Below are 16,133 nucleotides of genomic sequence, written 5' to 3' on the forward strand. Positions count from 1 at the left end.
AGTATGACATATAAAATGAAAAAAAAATCATTTTAATAAACAGAGGGGTGGGACCCACCCACCCTTTCTTCTTCCTCTCTGCCTCTCTCCCTACGACTCCCTGCAACTCTCTCCTCTCTGCAACCAAACACCAAAACTAAACACCAAACCCTTTCTTCCCTCTCTCTCTGCAACTCTCTCCTCTCTGCAACCAAACACAAAAACCAAACACCAAACCCTTTCTTCCCTCTCTCCAACCAAACACCAAACACCAAACCCTTTCTTCAAACACCCTCTCTCTGCGACTCTGCCCCTCTCTCTCTCTCTCTCTCTCTCTCTCTCTCTCTCTCTCTCTCTCTCTCTCTCTCTCTCTCTCTCTCTCTTTATGCAACCAAACCCATCAGCCCCCACCCTCCAAACAGCCCCATTTTATTCAGATCTTGAATCCATTGATGAGTTGTGCGATTTAGGGTTGAGATTTTGGGAGAAGGGGCAATGAACTTGTGAGGTGAAGAGGTCTGGACCTTTAAGGCTGTGGGGAAAAAATCAAAGGGGAAAGGCGCGAATGGGTTTGCAGTGGTTATGGGTTCGTGGGTGTGGGTGAGGGGGGGGGGGGGGGGCTGTGGGTGAAAAAAATCCGGGTTCGTTTGGGGGGTGGGTTTGTGGGTTCTGGGTTCATTGTGGGGTGGGTCTGTGAGGGGGGATAGGGGGAGCTCGAATGGGAAAGAGAGGGGAAGAGAGAGAGAGAGAGAGAGAGAGAGAGAGAGAGAAAGAAAGATGAGCTTGAGAAACTGCTTTGGCAAGAAAAAAAAAATGGTGGGATTTTGTTGCAGGTCAAGGGAGGATAGGTTGGAGAAGAAGACGCAGGGGGTGGGGTGGGTGGGTCCATAGGATTTTTTTTTTCTTTTTTTTCTTTAATTTTTTCAAAAATATATATTTTTCTTTAATTTTTTTTAAAATATTTTTTTTTAATGATTTGATGGATTATTGGATGAAATGTTAATGATTTAGACAGCAGGGGCAACATTGATAATAAAATTTAATTTGAGCCCTTAATTCGCTAAAAAAAAAGGTCAGGAGGTAAATTGATAATTAGGTACAAGTTCAATGGGCATTTCGGCAGTATACCCTTAATTATGATATGGTTGCAACACAGTACAATTCCTGAAGAGTTAATACATGATCAAAACTCCTGAAGAGTTCAAGAAATATTTGTCTAGGCCTGAAGATCGAGCATTATGCCAATGAGATTCTTGCTTATACTAAGAAAGTATTGAAGCATTTTTATGTGGGTTATTCGTTAGGCACTTAAATGTTGTTTTGGAAGTACACTGAATTGGACATTGTATTTTCCAGATAGAGCTCAGCTCCATCACCACCCCTTTGGGATGATGTGAGACATATTTGATGTTATCTCTGCATAAAACCATATACGAGCATATTCTTTTCAAGTAAACTTACAAATAGCCCAGGTTTTGTTGGATACGCGGACTCTGGAAATTTCTATGATTTACATAGAGATAGCTCACTGGAAATATATTTACTTACTCAACTACATGAATTGTTGATGGCTACATCATTCACTCAGTCCGAAAGATCTTCACTCTAGAAAGATAATCATGAAGATATCAGGGAGAGATATTCTTCAGGGGGAGCATCTAATAATATTACAAGATTAACTCACAGAAGCAATGTCAACTATGACAGTAAGATGATCAACAGTATGGCTTAAAAGATATTTTGCCAAGCATCAGAGGGAGCGTGCTGTCAATAAAGATCTTCACACACTGTACTCTTTTTCCTTCGTCTAGGTTTTTATCCCACTGAATTTTTCTTGGCAAGGTTTTAACGAGGCAGTGTCACACGCGTGTCAATATACACAGAATTCTATATTACACATGGTTATGTACTCTTTTTCCCTTTGACCAGTTTTTTGTCCCACTGGGTTTTTACTTGCAAGGTTTCTAACGAGGCATATTCCATACATTGTGGCCTCCAAGAGGGAGAGTAGTAAAGCTAATAAGTGGAGCCCACATGTTGGAAGGGAATCTCCATACACCTTCCTGGTGTTTGTACCTATTAAATCTCGGCCAAGGAAGCTGACCGAGGGAACTTCCTCTCGGCCCTAGCGCCTACCCACGGCCGAACGTTACAAGTCATTGTTCGTTTCCTTTTAAGAACAAAGGTGAGCTTGTAAGGCAAAGTCATCACGGCCTCAGTAATACTAGCCGAGGACAAACTCCTCAGATACGCGGCCAAGGTAGGAGGGTCAAGTGGCGTCGCCAACCGGCGTTAAGGTCCCACGCTTCATTTAATGAAGTAACGCCTCTGACTACAGCAGAAGGCCCATGACCCAAGTAGGAGCATTTAATGAGCCAAGAAAGAGGGGACGTGAATGAAGCCAAGATATGGCGAGTAAAATCAAGGATTAGGTGTGAAAATCTCACGACTTGTAAGGTTAAGCCACCAACCATCAGACTAGGGCATTAAATGCTCCTCCAAGGCCCGAGACGCAGAGCCCACCATCAGGGCGGCGGCCGGGGTTTATGGGGGTCACACCACCATACTTCACATTCCCAAATGTCGATTTGACTACCTACTAGGTCTCATTAACCTCACCATGCAGATTTTCAGCCTCATTGTCTTCTCAAGACCTTCCCTATAAATACCAGGCTCCAACTATATTTGAAGGGTTCAACACCAAACACAAGCCTCCCACGAAGCGGATTATATTTTCCTGTCATTTACTTCATGTCATTTATCTTCTTGTAATGCATTTTCAATACTTTTATTAGTTTTCTTAGGAGTAGTGGCAGTTTGTAGGAGAATCCATTCATCAATATATCATACGACCTTTGATTTTCAAGGCGTTGGAGCACCATCTTTGTTACTCTTTTTTTCATTTCATATATCATACGATCGTCGCCATCTAGCGATGCGTCAGAGCACCACAAAAAAACCACCATAAACATCACTATCAACGGCCTTGTAGCTCAGGCTGTGAACCTGACGGCCGAGATAAGTTCCTCTCTCGGCCATAGTCGCTCTGATTAGAAGTCAGACTTAAACAGGCACACAACTCGTTTATTCACCCAATCGTATCACCCTCAAATGCACGGTAAACCGTGCTGGTACGCCCGCGCATCACTGCACCGCACCAAAGAAGGACGACCCGTGTTGACACAGATCCCTTAGGCCCGTACCAACAGGCCGTGAGATTCGTGTTGGTCAACACCTGGAGCCTTCTTTTTACCTAATTGTTAGCCAAGGCTTTGCCTATAATATATGGTTTCATTCTCCTTTGTAATTGACAGAGCAAGACTCAATGAAAATATAAGAAGAGCATTTTACAACAGTATGCAACAATTCCTTCCTCAACAACAGGTGATCCATGTAGTACTAATATTGATTCCTCTAAATTGTTGCTTTTGGACCCCAATATCTCACAAACTAAGGGTAGAAAGAAGGACAATATTAGCGGTTCAAAAAGGATAAAAAATGGTATTGAGTTGGCTCAAAACAAGAAGAAAAGAAAGTGCGCATTATGCAAAAAGATAGCACAACATGACAAAAGAAATTATCCATCAAATCTGAAAAGAAGAAAGAATGAATCAACGGATCTATGTAAGTTGGTTCACTTTGTTTTATATACATTTCTAATAGTAAGGTCAAAAACTTATGTTTAATTTGATTATTATGAATCTAAATTTAGGCAATGAAGAGTCAGAAGACTTGTGACAAGATATGGAGAGTGATGACCAAGAATATTGTTAATGGTGAGTTTTTTTTAAAGTTGTGATCAATTTTCTTTTCTTTTACTTTAATTTATGCTCATTAGATAAATAAAATGTATTTTGGTGTATCTTTGATGTTGTCTTGCATCAGGAATAATCTATTATGTTCATCAGGGGGAAGCTCTTGTCGTAGTAGTGATCATTGGTCTTGTTATCTCTATATATGTGGGCATTACATGTCTCTATGCCTTTTGGATTATGATGTCTTGTATCAGGAATGTTTATGTACTATTTGATACAGAATGTGTTTCAAAATTGTTCTTAATCCTTTGTTTATGGGTGTTTCATGATAGTAAAATATTGTAGATGCCCACTTAATCCTAAGGTTTACGGAATTATCAAATTGAGTCCTTAATTTTTTTTTTTTTGTCATTTGTGATCCTCAAGGTTAGTATGAATGCTCACAAATGGTCCTTGTCGTGAGGTTCCATAAAAAACTCTGTTAGTTTGTTGATGTGTAATATATATATATATCACAGTATGTCCCTGAGGTTCACGCACCTATCAAATTGAGTCTTTTTTTTATAATAATTTATTCGTGATCCTCAAGGTTAATATGTATGCTCACAAATGGTCCCTATGAAAATTTTTTATTTCATTTCAAATTCATAAAATTTTGGCTTTTTTTTCTTTCTATGAATTTTAAATTATTTAAAAATATATATTGTATTTTAAATACGCGTGACACTATATTATTAGAGATGTGGGCTCCACATATATGCCACATCAACAAACTAATGGACTTTTTAAAAAACAATTTAAAATTCATAAAATTTAAAAATGAAAAAACCAATATTTTATAAATTTTAAATGATTTAAATATATATATATATATATATATATATATATTGTATTTTAAATACATGCGGCACTATTTTATTGGAGACGTGGGCTCTACATATATGCCACATGAGCAAACTAAGAGTGTTTATTAAATTTAGAAATGAAAAACCAAAATTTTATGCACCAAGGTTTTTTCATTTTTAATTCTGTGAGCACACATATTAATCTTGAGGACCAGAAATGAAAAAAAAAAAACAATAATGATGCAATCTGATAGTTTCGTAGACAGGGACGTTTTGTGATATTATTGCAAAGAGAAAAGAAAAGTAAAGTAAAGAAGAGGGCGCGAGTGTTAAAAATCGCTGGTCGGTCGAATGTGTACTTTCTATTTTTACCGGGTTGGTTCCTGCGCCAGTCACACTTCACCCAGCCAGGGAGGTTTCAGACAGTGAATCGAAATAAAAAGAAAAGAAAACTGTAAATCATTTTTTTTTTTGGTAACAAAACTGTAAATCATTTGCCGACATAAGAAGTCGTAAGTGAACGAAACTCTAATGATCGTCCAATATAATGTCAGAAATGCAGAAACGCACTCAAAATCTTTAATTTCTAAAACCCGATCCCCTCATTCAGCAAACTCTGTCAATGGCTGCTCACTCCAGCACGTCGCCCCTGCCCCTACTGACCATCCCGGACGTTCCTCCATACGAGGATATCAAGCTTTTTATGAATCAATGCATAAAGATCGATGAGCTGGGTAGCGGATCTTACGGCACTGTGTGGAGCGTAATGGCTCCGTAAGTGCTCACGTACTGGTCAATTTTATAATGGATATATAGATCCTCAATTTTATTATAGATCTCTTAACTGCTACACTGACTTCAATTGATCTGTGAATCTCTTTGTTAGTTGCACACTGTTGGCTTATTTATTTATTTATTTATTTTTATTTTTAATTTTTGATAATTGGGGCTTCAGGGTAGATTTACATATCGAAAGTGAAGTTCAGGTGTCAGATTGTCAAAATATTTCCTTCGTGGGTGGAGCCAATTAAGGCCTACAAGGGTCATTTGACCCTTCTCACCCTTTGATAATTTGTTTTTATATGTGTTGCATTTTACTGAATTACTTTCTATATTACATAGCTGACCTTTCTCATCTTTTGAGTTTACTAACTTTTTCATTTTCTCCTTTTCTTTGTTTATTAATTAAATCCTATAACAATTAAGTACACTACAAAATCCCTCTTGGCTCTAGTAGTATCTTTTTTCTAACACATAAACACACCTTATAATTCCTAAGATTTCTCGTGATTTCTTTAATTGAATTAGGCAAAATTCTCACTCTCGCTATTTAAGATTGACCCTCTTTGATAAAATTTCTGGCTCCGCGTGGTAATATTTTCTTGATATGTAGTGCTGAATCGTTCTAGCAGAGTCATAGGGCTGAATCGAGTAGGTTTTGGAGGAATACAAAATAAGATCAGGAAGTAATGATCAGCATTTAAAACTAAAAGATAAATTTGGTTTGATTGCGACTAATTGTCAAGTTTATAGATAGCGGTTGAGAAAATAACAGAGGGTACGGCCCGTTCAGGCTTTCTTTAGTAGCTTGGAGATGTATATGCATGTATGAAAGTTGCTTTTATTATCGGAAGGTTCGCGACTTCTTTGTCTGTTATATGTTTGAAGTTTTATTATCGCATTACCTTTAGTGTGAAACAATATAATGAGAATGCCTCATATTCACTTCGATTCATGTTCGCTCTAATTCCAAATTGAAATTGTCAAGGAATTAGTTAACAATGTATATCAAATGTACACACAAACACTAGCCTCTTGGAATTATGTGGGGATGAGGCTTTGGTTTGGAGGATTCCAACCCCACCCTCTTGAAGGTAAAGCTCTAATATTATATTAAAATATGAGTATCTAACCCAAAATTGACTTCTCATTTAGTTGTAATTTTCGATCTGGTGGCTCTGCCATTCAAGGCAGCAACGCGGCTGCTGACGAGTTGGGCCATGTTTTTGGCTGGTTAGAAATTAGAATATGTTTTTTCATCACAGCTTTCTTATTAAGCCATGTTCTAGTCAGAATCTCCGTCAACACCGATAGTTAATACCTCTACTCATATAAAAATCTTATTAAGAAAGTGGTTCTATATATCTTATCTTTCCTTCAGTATCTGATATTTCATCACATCTTTCTTGATTGTGATTTCATGTTTCCCTGCAGAGGCGACCTCTTATTTGCTGCTAAGGAAGTTTCCTTAAGTGAACAGGCAACTAAGCAGCTTGAACAGGTGACACCGTGACAGAGGCTTGTGTTGCATCATTTGTCCTGATTTTGCATGTCTCTTTTACTCAGCTATTAAGCGCCTGTTTGATAACCATTTCAATTTTAGTTTTTAGTGCTCAGGATCTTGTGCTAAAGTATAGAATGAAAAGAGGGAGAATGGTGTTGGAATTTTAAAAAGGTTTTAAAAAATTTACCGTTTTGATTTGTTTAACTATTTTGGTTGTTTTATTTTACTTATTGTACGGGTTATATGTTCTTGGATTCCTATAAAAGGCCACTCCTCATTCACATTTAAGACAACACTATATACCATACTACCACAATATGAAACTACCATATAACACAACCATTACCACAATCTGTTTCTCTCCTCTTCTATATTTCGTACTTTCTCTACTTATATTATTATTTTTGGGCAACGGTTCTGTGACTTGGAAACTTATATATCCGATTGTGAACGTGCTCATAGCGGACCTTGAGCTTGTGTATTGGAGGTCATATTTTGGGGTCTTGTAGACCATCAGTACCTGCATGTACGGAGGCTACAAAGGCTTTAGGATAACGTCTTTGACGTGTTTCACTATACCAAGCTTACTTTCATAATCTTAATTCATTTTACTTTTATTTACCTATTATTTATTACTTTAGTTTTACTTATTATCTATATATATAAAGCAAAAGACAGAGAAAGGTGAAACATTCAAAATGCCAGAAAATGCCCCTTGTTAATTCAAACATTAAGAATTGAAATTATTAATTAAATGAGGATAATATAGTAAATTCACATTTTTTTTATATATAAAAACAAATAAAAATAAAAACAAAATCAGATAATAGGTCCTACTTTTATGGAACATAACTACCCATGTTATCTTTTCTTAATTCTAAAAATAAAATTAAAAAAAAAAAAAAACCAATTGGCACATGCGTGAGCATGTGCTAAGGGGCTAGTCTTAATAAAAGACTTTCCAATGCATTTTATATATTATTTTTATTATAAAGGGTTTCGCTTCTGGCTTTCACAAAAAGAGGAAAACTATAACTTTTATAACAAATGGAAGTGAGAATAAGAGTAAAGATGAGACTGAGAGAGGATGATGGGATGGAGTAACAAAAGTGAAAACTAAAACTAAAAACTGAAATCTATTTCAAATTGTTTTCATTTTTAAGTTTTTGTTTTCACTTTTGTTACTCCTCAAATCCTCTCTCTCTCAATCTCGTCATCACTTTCATTCTCACTCTCATTTTCCTTTATACTCTAGCATAAAAAATGAAAACTAAAAACTGAAATCTATTTCAAATTGTTTTCATTTTTAAGTTTTTGTTTTCACTTTTGTTACTCCTCCCTCCCATCCTTTCTCTCTCTCAATCTCATCGTCACTTTCATTCTCACTCTCATTTTCCTTTATACTTTAGCATAAAAAATGAAAACTAAAAACTAAATTTGAAATGGGTATCAAACGGGCCTCAAATAATTCAGTAATTGTGTATGATGGGAAAGCTCTGACTCATCATCAGCCATTAACTCAAGATCATGATCAACGGCTCAGTCAAGATCTGAATGACTGTGATGATGAGTTAGAGCTTCCTTCATATGATTAGAGAGGTCTGCATTGATTACTGTTTCTTTTATATTTCTTCTCATTCTTGGTTTTGTTTGCTATATTCCAGGAGATTTCTCTTCTGAGTAAGTTTCAGCACCCGAACATAGTTCGATGTTATGGCACAGATAAGGTACAATCTATTGTTGTTGCTTTTGAGCTTGAATTTGTACACCAAAAGTCATGATACACACTTATCCACCAAATTAACACTACCCTAAACCCTAAACCCTATATATATATATATATATAGGCTTAACTGGTGATTTGCCCCTTGAACTTGTACCTAAGTTTCGTTTTACCCCATATCCTTTTTTAAAGAAAATTAAGGACCTGAACTAATTTTTTTCTCCAATTTGCCCCCCGATGTCAAAATTTGCCACTTCCCATGCATTCTGCCGTCAAGTTGGTGTTTTGGTGGAGATGCGAAATGACAAAAGTAACCTCCAACTTGACTGCAGGATGGATGGGAAGTGACAAATTTTGATGTCCGGGGGCAAATTGGCGAAAAAAATTAATGGTTGTGTGTGTGCATGCGTGCGCTCATTAGGAAACAAATGGCAACAGAGAATAGGGATATAAAACAATAGAAACCTGAGATTTTAAGGGCCCTATGTGAAACTTAAATGGGGACATTCCACACTTTAGTATGTGCGTGTGTGCGTGTGTGTTGAAATTATTTATACGAGCATAATGAAAGCTTTACTCAGTAGGAAACAAATGGCAACAAAGAATAGGGATATAAAACAATAAAATCCTGAGATTTTAAGGGCTCTGTGTGAAACTTAAATGGGGACATTCAAATGAACCAACATGAAATTTTTGTTCTGAGTGGGAGAAAGCACTTTAAATTTGAGATTGATAAATAGAGTTTCATATGTGCACGGCTATAGTGGTTTTAGTTGATGTGTCCTTTTTTTTTTGTTGCTTTTTGTTTTTTTTTTTTGGTTTTTTGCGTTACAACATGCAACTATAAAGATACTAATGATCACAAAAATATTCATTGAAGACAACAACCAACTTCGCCAAGCACATAATTATGTACATGTATACATGCTTGCATATATATACAATATAAATAATATATACATAAAAAAAAAAATTGGTGGTCCTTTAAAGTTGAGGAACCTGTGCGGTGGCACTACTTAGAATCACCCCATCTCAATTTCACCTCTTTGACATCCAAAACATCCTCAACAACATTTGGTTGTGCTTTTGGAAGTTCGGCTTGTTTCTCCGTTGAAACAGGAATGACTCAAAAACACTCAAAAAATCAACACTCACAAACTGAGTGAGTTATGATATGGATGGCACTTATACCACAAGCACAAAAAACAATCAAGAAAGATACACTGAATTAGATCAAATATCATTCATATTAATTCTCACTCGTGACAACCTACACAACCTAACACTCCCCGCATTAGCAACAACTAGGTGTGCTAAAATATGACTGGTTTGAATACTTTTGGATGATGGTATTCTTCTTAGTAAGGAGGACTATATAGGAATTTACAAGTGTGCTTTATAAGGAATTAGATACATTAATTAAGTAGGAGAATATACCCTAATTATACAAGGATTGTCAACTGTATTGAAAGAAGTAAATAAATCACTTAATTAACTTAGGAAATAAATCTCCTTTATTTGTTAGGTTAACTCACGTCAACACTCCTCAAGTTGGTGCATACACGTCACTAATGCCCAACTTGGTAAGTGAGTCATGAAACACTCGTTCAGAGACATCCTTTGTCAAGACATCCGCTAACTGATATTTTGACTTTACAAAGGATCGGCAGATGATCTTGTTCTCAAATTTTTCTTTGATGAAATGTCTATCCACCTCAACAAGTTTTGTTAAACTGGATTATAAGCAATATCAATCACTGACTTCTTGTCACAATTTACCTGAAAGATGTTGAAGCAGCTAACCGTAGCATATTTGATCTATTTCTCTTGTATCCAAAAGTATTTAGTATGAAATACTAGTGAGTATATTGGCTTGTGAAACACTTAGACTATTAACTTAGGATTCATTCTCTTGTTACTTTTCTGATGCTTCACTACGGTTTCCTGTTGAACATAAATTTTCTCATACCGTGCTTTAGGTTATAAGGCATTGGATCTCCATAGCCCCTGTACTTGTCTCAAATCTACTTGTTTGTGAGCACCATTTTGTTGTTTATATACATTGTCTAAATAATCTTTGCAGGACGAATCAAAACTTTATATGTTCCTGGAGCTTGTAGAGCTGGGAAGCTTATCTAAACTCTATTCGAAATTAAGTGACTCAGGATTAGGTCTCCCAGATTCTGAGGCCTCTAAATACACAAGAGAGATCCTGCAAGGTTTGGAGTATCTTCATTACAAGAAAGTGATTCACAGGTACTTCATGTGACATGATGTATAGCTATGGTTAATGATGTTTGATCATTAGAAGATTCTGTATTTCCCTATGAGCATTTGTTACTTGGAATATCACCATATCATGTAGAGTCATCCTAAAAAATGAGAAATAAAAGAAGAGTGGCTGTGGGTTAACAATGTCCTTATTTGTCGAGCTACATTCTCAAATCTCTTCGTTTTTTGTAATTAGGGACATTAAATGCGCAAATATTTTGGTGGATACATGTGGATCTGTGAAGCTTGCTGATTTTGGATTGGCAAGGGTTTGTCTTTCAATGCTCCAAACCTTTTCTGTTTGTTGCCTTCAGTAATTTCCAGAATGCATGATGGTGAATTTTTGTCCTCAGATAATCGATGGGAGAAGCAGTCATTCTTTCAGTGGATCTGTATTGTGGATGGCTCCTTAGGTTAACTTTTTATATATTTGTGTAGTGTCAGTTCTCAAAAGTTCATCCTTCCGACACTGATAGATTTTATGGTTGCTTCAAACACTAATGAAACACAAATATTAAATAACTTTGAGTGCAAGATTATGAAAAGAAAAACACATCCTAGCAAATATTAGTTTACCCACCTTGAAAAATAATGTTATCCTACAAATAATGAACCAATCACCCACAAATAATGAAAATTAAGGTTATAACTCTCTCTCTCTCTCTCTCTCTCTAGGTTAAAGTTCTTCTGTTGTTATTTTCACTTGGAAGGGTTATTGTTGGGTTCTCACACTACAAATATTTGTTGGGTCTTTTTGGAGAGTTGAATTCTTATAGTAATAGCCACTGTTTGCATGCTGTGGCTACGAAAACTGTGGCTTTTACCCTTTTTTCTAGTAGTGATATAATATGTATTCTGTTACCGTCTACGATGATATGAGCTCTTATCAAGTCTTCTAGAAATTTTCTACAGTATTTGCGGACTATTCCACAATTGTGTAAGAAGATATGTGGGCTCTTAGATTGAATATCATTTTTTATGTATTAGGTAAAGGATCTAATGATGTTCTTTATTTAAGATCATGCCTAGACTTTAAAATTTTAAAATCATGGAGTTTGTTGTCGTGTCTGAATTTTTCAGAATTTATGCTTGTGCAGGTTTTTAAGACGAATAAAGGAGGCCAAGGTTATGGGATTGCAGCTGATATATGGAGCGTTGGTTGCACTGTGTTGGAGATGTTAACCGGGAAGGTTCCATACCATCCGTGGGAGTTTGACGGGGTACGTACCATGATTTATTTACGTAAATTTGAATTATTTATGATTCGGAAAGATGATGATGATGATAGATCTAATAGCTCTGACTGATACATCCTCTCTTTGACAGGAACGTGCGTTATATTGCATCCTCCCTAACATTCCTGATTCTCTCCCGAAGCATCCACTAGATTTCATTCAGAGATGCTTGCAAATTGATCCACGTGATCGTCCCACTGCTACCCAGCTCTTAAATCATCCATTTGTGCTGGAGGAATATGCTAGAATGACCGACCCACCCACCTGTGCAACAAGTCAATCATGCTGACTTCCCTCGTCGTCTCGCTTTTACCTATAAGTGAATGGTTAATGCTAGGCTTACCACATTTTTCATACCACATTCATACCACCTCTCTAATAGAGGTGGAGCCCACCAATACAATGGGGCCCACCTCTATTAGAGAGGTGGTATGAATGTGGTATAAAAAATGTGAAAGCGATAAATGTTGAAAGTAGGAGGGCTTGTGGTATGCACTATACATTCCTTTATGATATTTCCAGATTTTTTAAAAAATTGGTTACCTGTTATGCAAGTTGTCAAATTGTTTACTTATATAACTCTAAAGTTATCGTTTTAGACTTTTTTTTATGAGACCTGTTTGACTTTTTTTTTCTCTTTTGATTTCGATATATCACCTCATTGTAACTTTACTCAAGTTCATTATGAGTTTCTTATGAGTTTCTGGTTTTATTTATATGAATTATGATGGCTAGTTGTGGTTAATTCCTTTGTATTTTATGCCTAGTTTTTAAAAATCAATTGAGGTTGATAGTTTTAATTTTTTGTTTCATAGAATTGGTGAATGCGCATCAACATTTATTTGAGAGCTCGAAAGTCTTTATCCATCAAATTTTTTCACCTCGAGTTTTGTCTATGTAATTGGTTGAAATCAATTTCTAAAATAAGAACTATGTTACTTGAACTCTATGTTACATGGTTGTACTTTTGTAGAAATCCACAAAATATTATAAATTTATATTCTTTTCCTAACATGGCCATGGATTTTATAGTACATTGTTAGGATTACAAGTCAAGAAAAACAAGTATAAAAGTAGAAAGTTTACAAATTTTCTTGTAGATTACAAGATTTTCAATTGTGTTTACAAGGATAATGACATAATTTTACTCCTTGTTTGTACCATATCTGACACTCCACTCGTACAACGACACGTGGATCTTATAAACTCGCCCAAGTACCCAAGGCCTCGGACAATCGGCATCGGCCACCGATGGCATTGTCTCAAAGCTGCGAACAGCCATTACGAGCCCAACTCGTCTACAATCGACATCCCTTACCGATTGTAGAGAATCAACCTCGAAGTACTCGCCCAAAATATCTAAAGACTCATGTCGACCTCAGAAGGCCCTCCCACAAGTCCCACATCGAAAATGATCACTAAGCATACTAAATGCCCTCTATAAATAGGCCCCTCCACTACAATACAGGGGTAAGACTTTTCAGCTTGACTTTTATACTTTAATATGGTCAACAGCAAGAGCTCTTAAAACAACAAACTTACTTCGGCATCGGAGGGTCTTAGGCTGGTTCCACACCGGGTCCATAGACCTTACGAGTCTCGACTTCTTTCTATTCAGGATCAGCATCCAAGGACAGGAAGAATCGGCATTCAACATTCAATCGATCTCTCGATCGTCCATCTCTTGTAAGTTGCACTCATCTCCATCTATTCAGTTTTTAGTGCCAATACTCCTCAAAGTCCATTCTTACTTGGTACTATGTGTCATTTTCTTTGTAAATTAGGGCACTACAGTGTTATAGATTAGGGTGGACCATAATGTTGTTACAATTATTTTAATTATTTCACAACATTTGCAGATTCTTTCATAATTCATGAGTTATTAGGGGTCGCTTTATATAACTTGTAACCAAAATCAATAAAACTTGGATAAATTTATATAAATCCAATTGGCCAAATTGAAATTGTTTTTTTTTTTTTTACTTGTAACCAAAAACAATTTTTGAACATCTAAACTATTCTTTTTGTTTTGTTATTTCTTAAATGTGAATAAATTACTATAAGGAACCAAAATACGACTACATAGTATAACTCGTTTACGTGTTTAATATCAATCAATGATAATATATTCAACTTTTAAGACATAATATCAATAAATATCGACTTATATTATAATAAATATTATATGACCATACTCTGAAGCCACACTATATATATATATATTCGTGCTTATTCTAAAAATAACTTTAAACAAATGTCTAATAATAAAATATGACTCATAGCATCTTCCAACAAAAATTTCCCATATGATCCTTCTCTGTTTTTTGGTTCATATCACGTAATATAATTGGTTCATGTTCCTATCAATAAAAAAAATGTTAAATAAGAATATATAAGAATATATACTTCAATAATATATATTGCACGTTATAGTCAATTTATAATACATAAATATGATATTTACATATAATATATACAATTTCAATTAAAATACTTGAAATTTTATATAAGTATGTAACATAAAAAAATACTTAATGAGGTAATGAAGGGGAAGAAAGTGATTGAGTTACCATCTTATTCGCTTCTCATGTACGAAATTTTAGAACTCAAGCTAATTCTAAAATAATTTGAGAGAAATGTCTTAAAACTAAAATTATATATTATTTCTTGTATATGACTCATAGCATATTCAAAATATGCTTTTACAAACTTATTTATATGCCTAAATAAATAATTTAATACATTTTTATCCTCATATTCATGTTCCCACAAAAATTTCCCTTATGATCCTCCTCTGATTTTTGGTTCATATCCTTGTTACATAGGTTTCCCCTTTCCCATCCATAAAACAATTGTTTAATAAGAATATCCACTCGTAAAGATAGTATTTACATATAATATGTATAATTTCAACTAAAATACTAAATTTTTTATTTATGTATTGTAACTGTTGAGGCCCAAAAAATCCACAGTTCGGCCCAAATAAATTCTCGGCCCAATGTAATACCTTATCGAGAAGAAACCCGATTTGGGCACGCGAAAGTTTGCCAAGCAAATAAGCAACACGCCACGCTACAAGCTTAAGTGGGCCCAAACCACGCAAGATGCCTTGGGCTTGCTTGAGTGGGTTGTGGTATGGATGATAATAAGTTGACATAAGGCCCATTGATGGGCCAAGAAATGGAAGTCCCGGGGTTGCTTGGGAGCCTCGGAACTCAGGCCCATTTCTTAGGCCCAAACATGTGGGTGAGCACAAAAGAGAAAATATCCTAACCAAAATATCCCAACCAAAATATCCTAACCAAAATAGCCCAACCAAAATAGCCTATTGACTCAACCAAAAAAGCCCAATGCTTGATAGAGATAGTCCACTTACTCAATAAACCAACTTGGCCCATACAATTACAATAGAAGAGCTGCAAAGCTCTAGCACCTGGCTGAAGAACAAAGCCACGAAAGGAAGTCTGGAGGTCCACTATGCAAAGTTGCTAGGAAGTTCCAGCACATGAGAGGAACACGTTTCAAGTAAAAACTTCCAAAGGACCAAGGGATATTGAAGCGCAGATCACCATTTGAACCAGCATGCATACCCATTCTCTTTCCCTCATCAGACTTGGCCATAAAAAAAGGAAGAAAGGAAAGGAAGGAGATGGCTGAAAATGGGAGTTCTGAGGTAGCTGCGGGAAAGGGCCTTGAGCTCCCAAAAATCCCTGATTTTGTGGGATTGGGCAGAGTGGATTTCACCAAAATAAGATGATTGAAGGGATGAGGGGAGAAAGGAAGGGAAAGACTTGGCCAAATTGGATAGAAGCCATTAGGGTTTCTTGGAAAATGGTAGCTTCCAGCGCCTATAAAAAGAGGCATTTCCTACCCATCATGACAACACACATCTGGAGAGCAAGCTTCCTCTCTCACCTGCAAACTCAGTAATTTTCGTGCTTTACTTGCCCATCTCCCCCATTTTTCTTCTTCTGGCAGATTGTTCCAACACTTGACAAAGTCTCTGTCAAGTTGCCGGAAGAAACAATCAAGCCACCCATC

At 36.1% G+C, this 16,133-nt stretch overlaps 1 protein-coding gene across 1 annotated transcript; it reads left to right on the plus strand.

Moving 5' to 3' along the window:
- Nucleotides 1-5,110: 5,110 nt before the first annotated feature.
- Nucleotides 5,111-12,814, plus strand: LOC148293155 (mitogen-activated protein kinase kinase kinase 1-like). The gene is made up of 7 exons (XM_088244423.1): nt 5,111-5,353; nt 6,794-6,860; nt 8,528-8,590; nt 10,670-10,842; nt 11,054-11,126; nt 11,955-12,077; nt 12,184-12,814. The coding sequence occupies exons 1-7, from the start codon at nt 5,202-5,204 to the stop codon at nt 12,379-12,381; spliced, it is 849 nt and encodes a 282-aa protein (XP_088100549.1). The 5' UTR covers nt 5,111-5,201; the 3' UTR covers nt 12,382-12,814.
- The last annotated feature ends 3,319 nt before the right edge of the window (nt 12,815-16,133 follow it).

Source organism: Prunus avium, chromosome 7, assembly GCF_965620075.1.
Source record: "Prunus avium chromosome 7, drPruAviu1.hap1.1, whole genome shotgun sequence".
Lineage (NCBI taxonomy): Eukaryota > Viridiplantae > Streptophyta > Magnoliopsida > Rosales > Rosaceae > Prunus > Prunus avium.

Excerpts from the sequence above, each read along its gene's own strand:
- LOC148293155 (XM_088244423.1), top strand. The coding sequence starts at position 5,202 with ATGGCTGCTCACTCCAGCACGTCGCCCCTGCCCCTACTGACCATCCCG. Across the intron at positions 8,591-10,669 it reads GATGTTATGGCACAGATAAG|GACGAATCAAAACTTTATAT; the intron begins GTACAATCTATT and ends TAATCTTTGCAG. Across the intron at positions 12,078-12,183 it reads ATCCGTGGGAGTTTGACGGG|GAACGTGCGTTATATTGCAT; the intron begins GTACGTACCATG and ends TCTCTTTGACAG.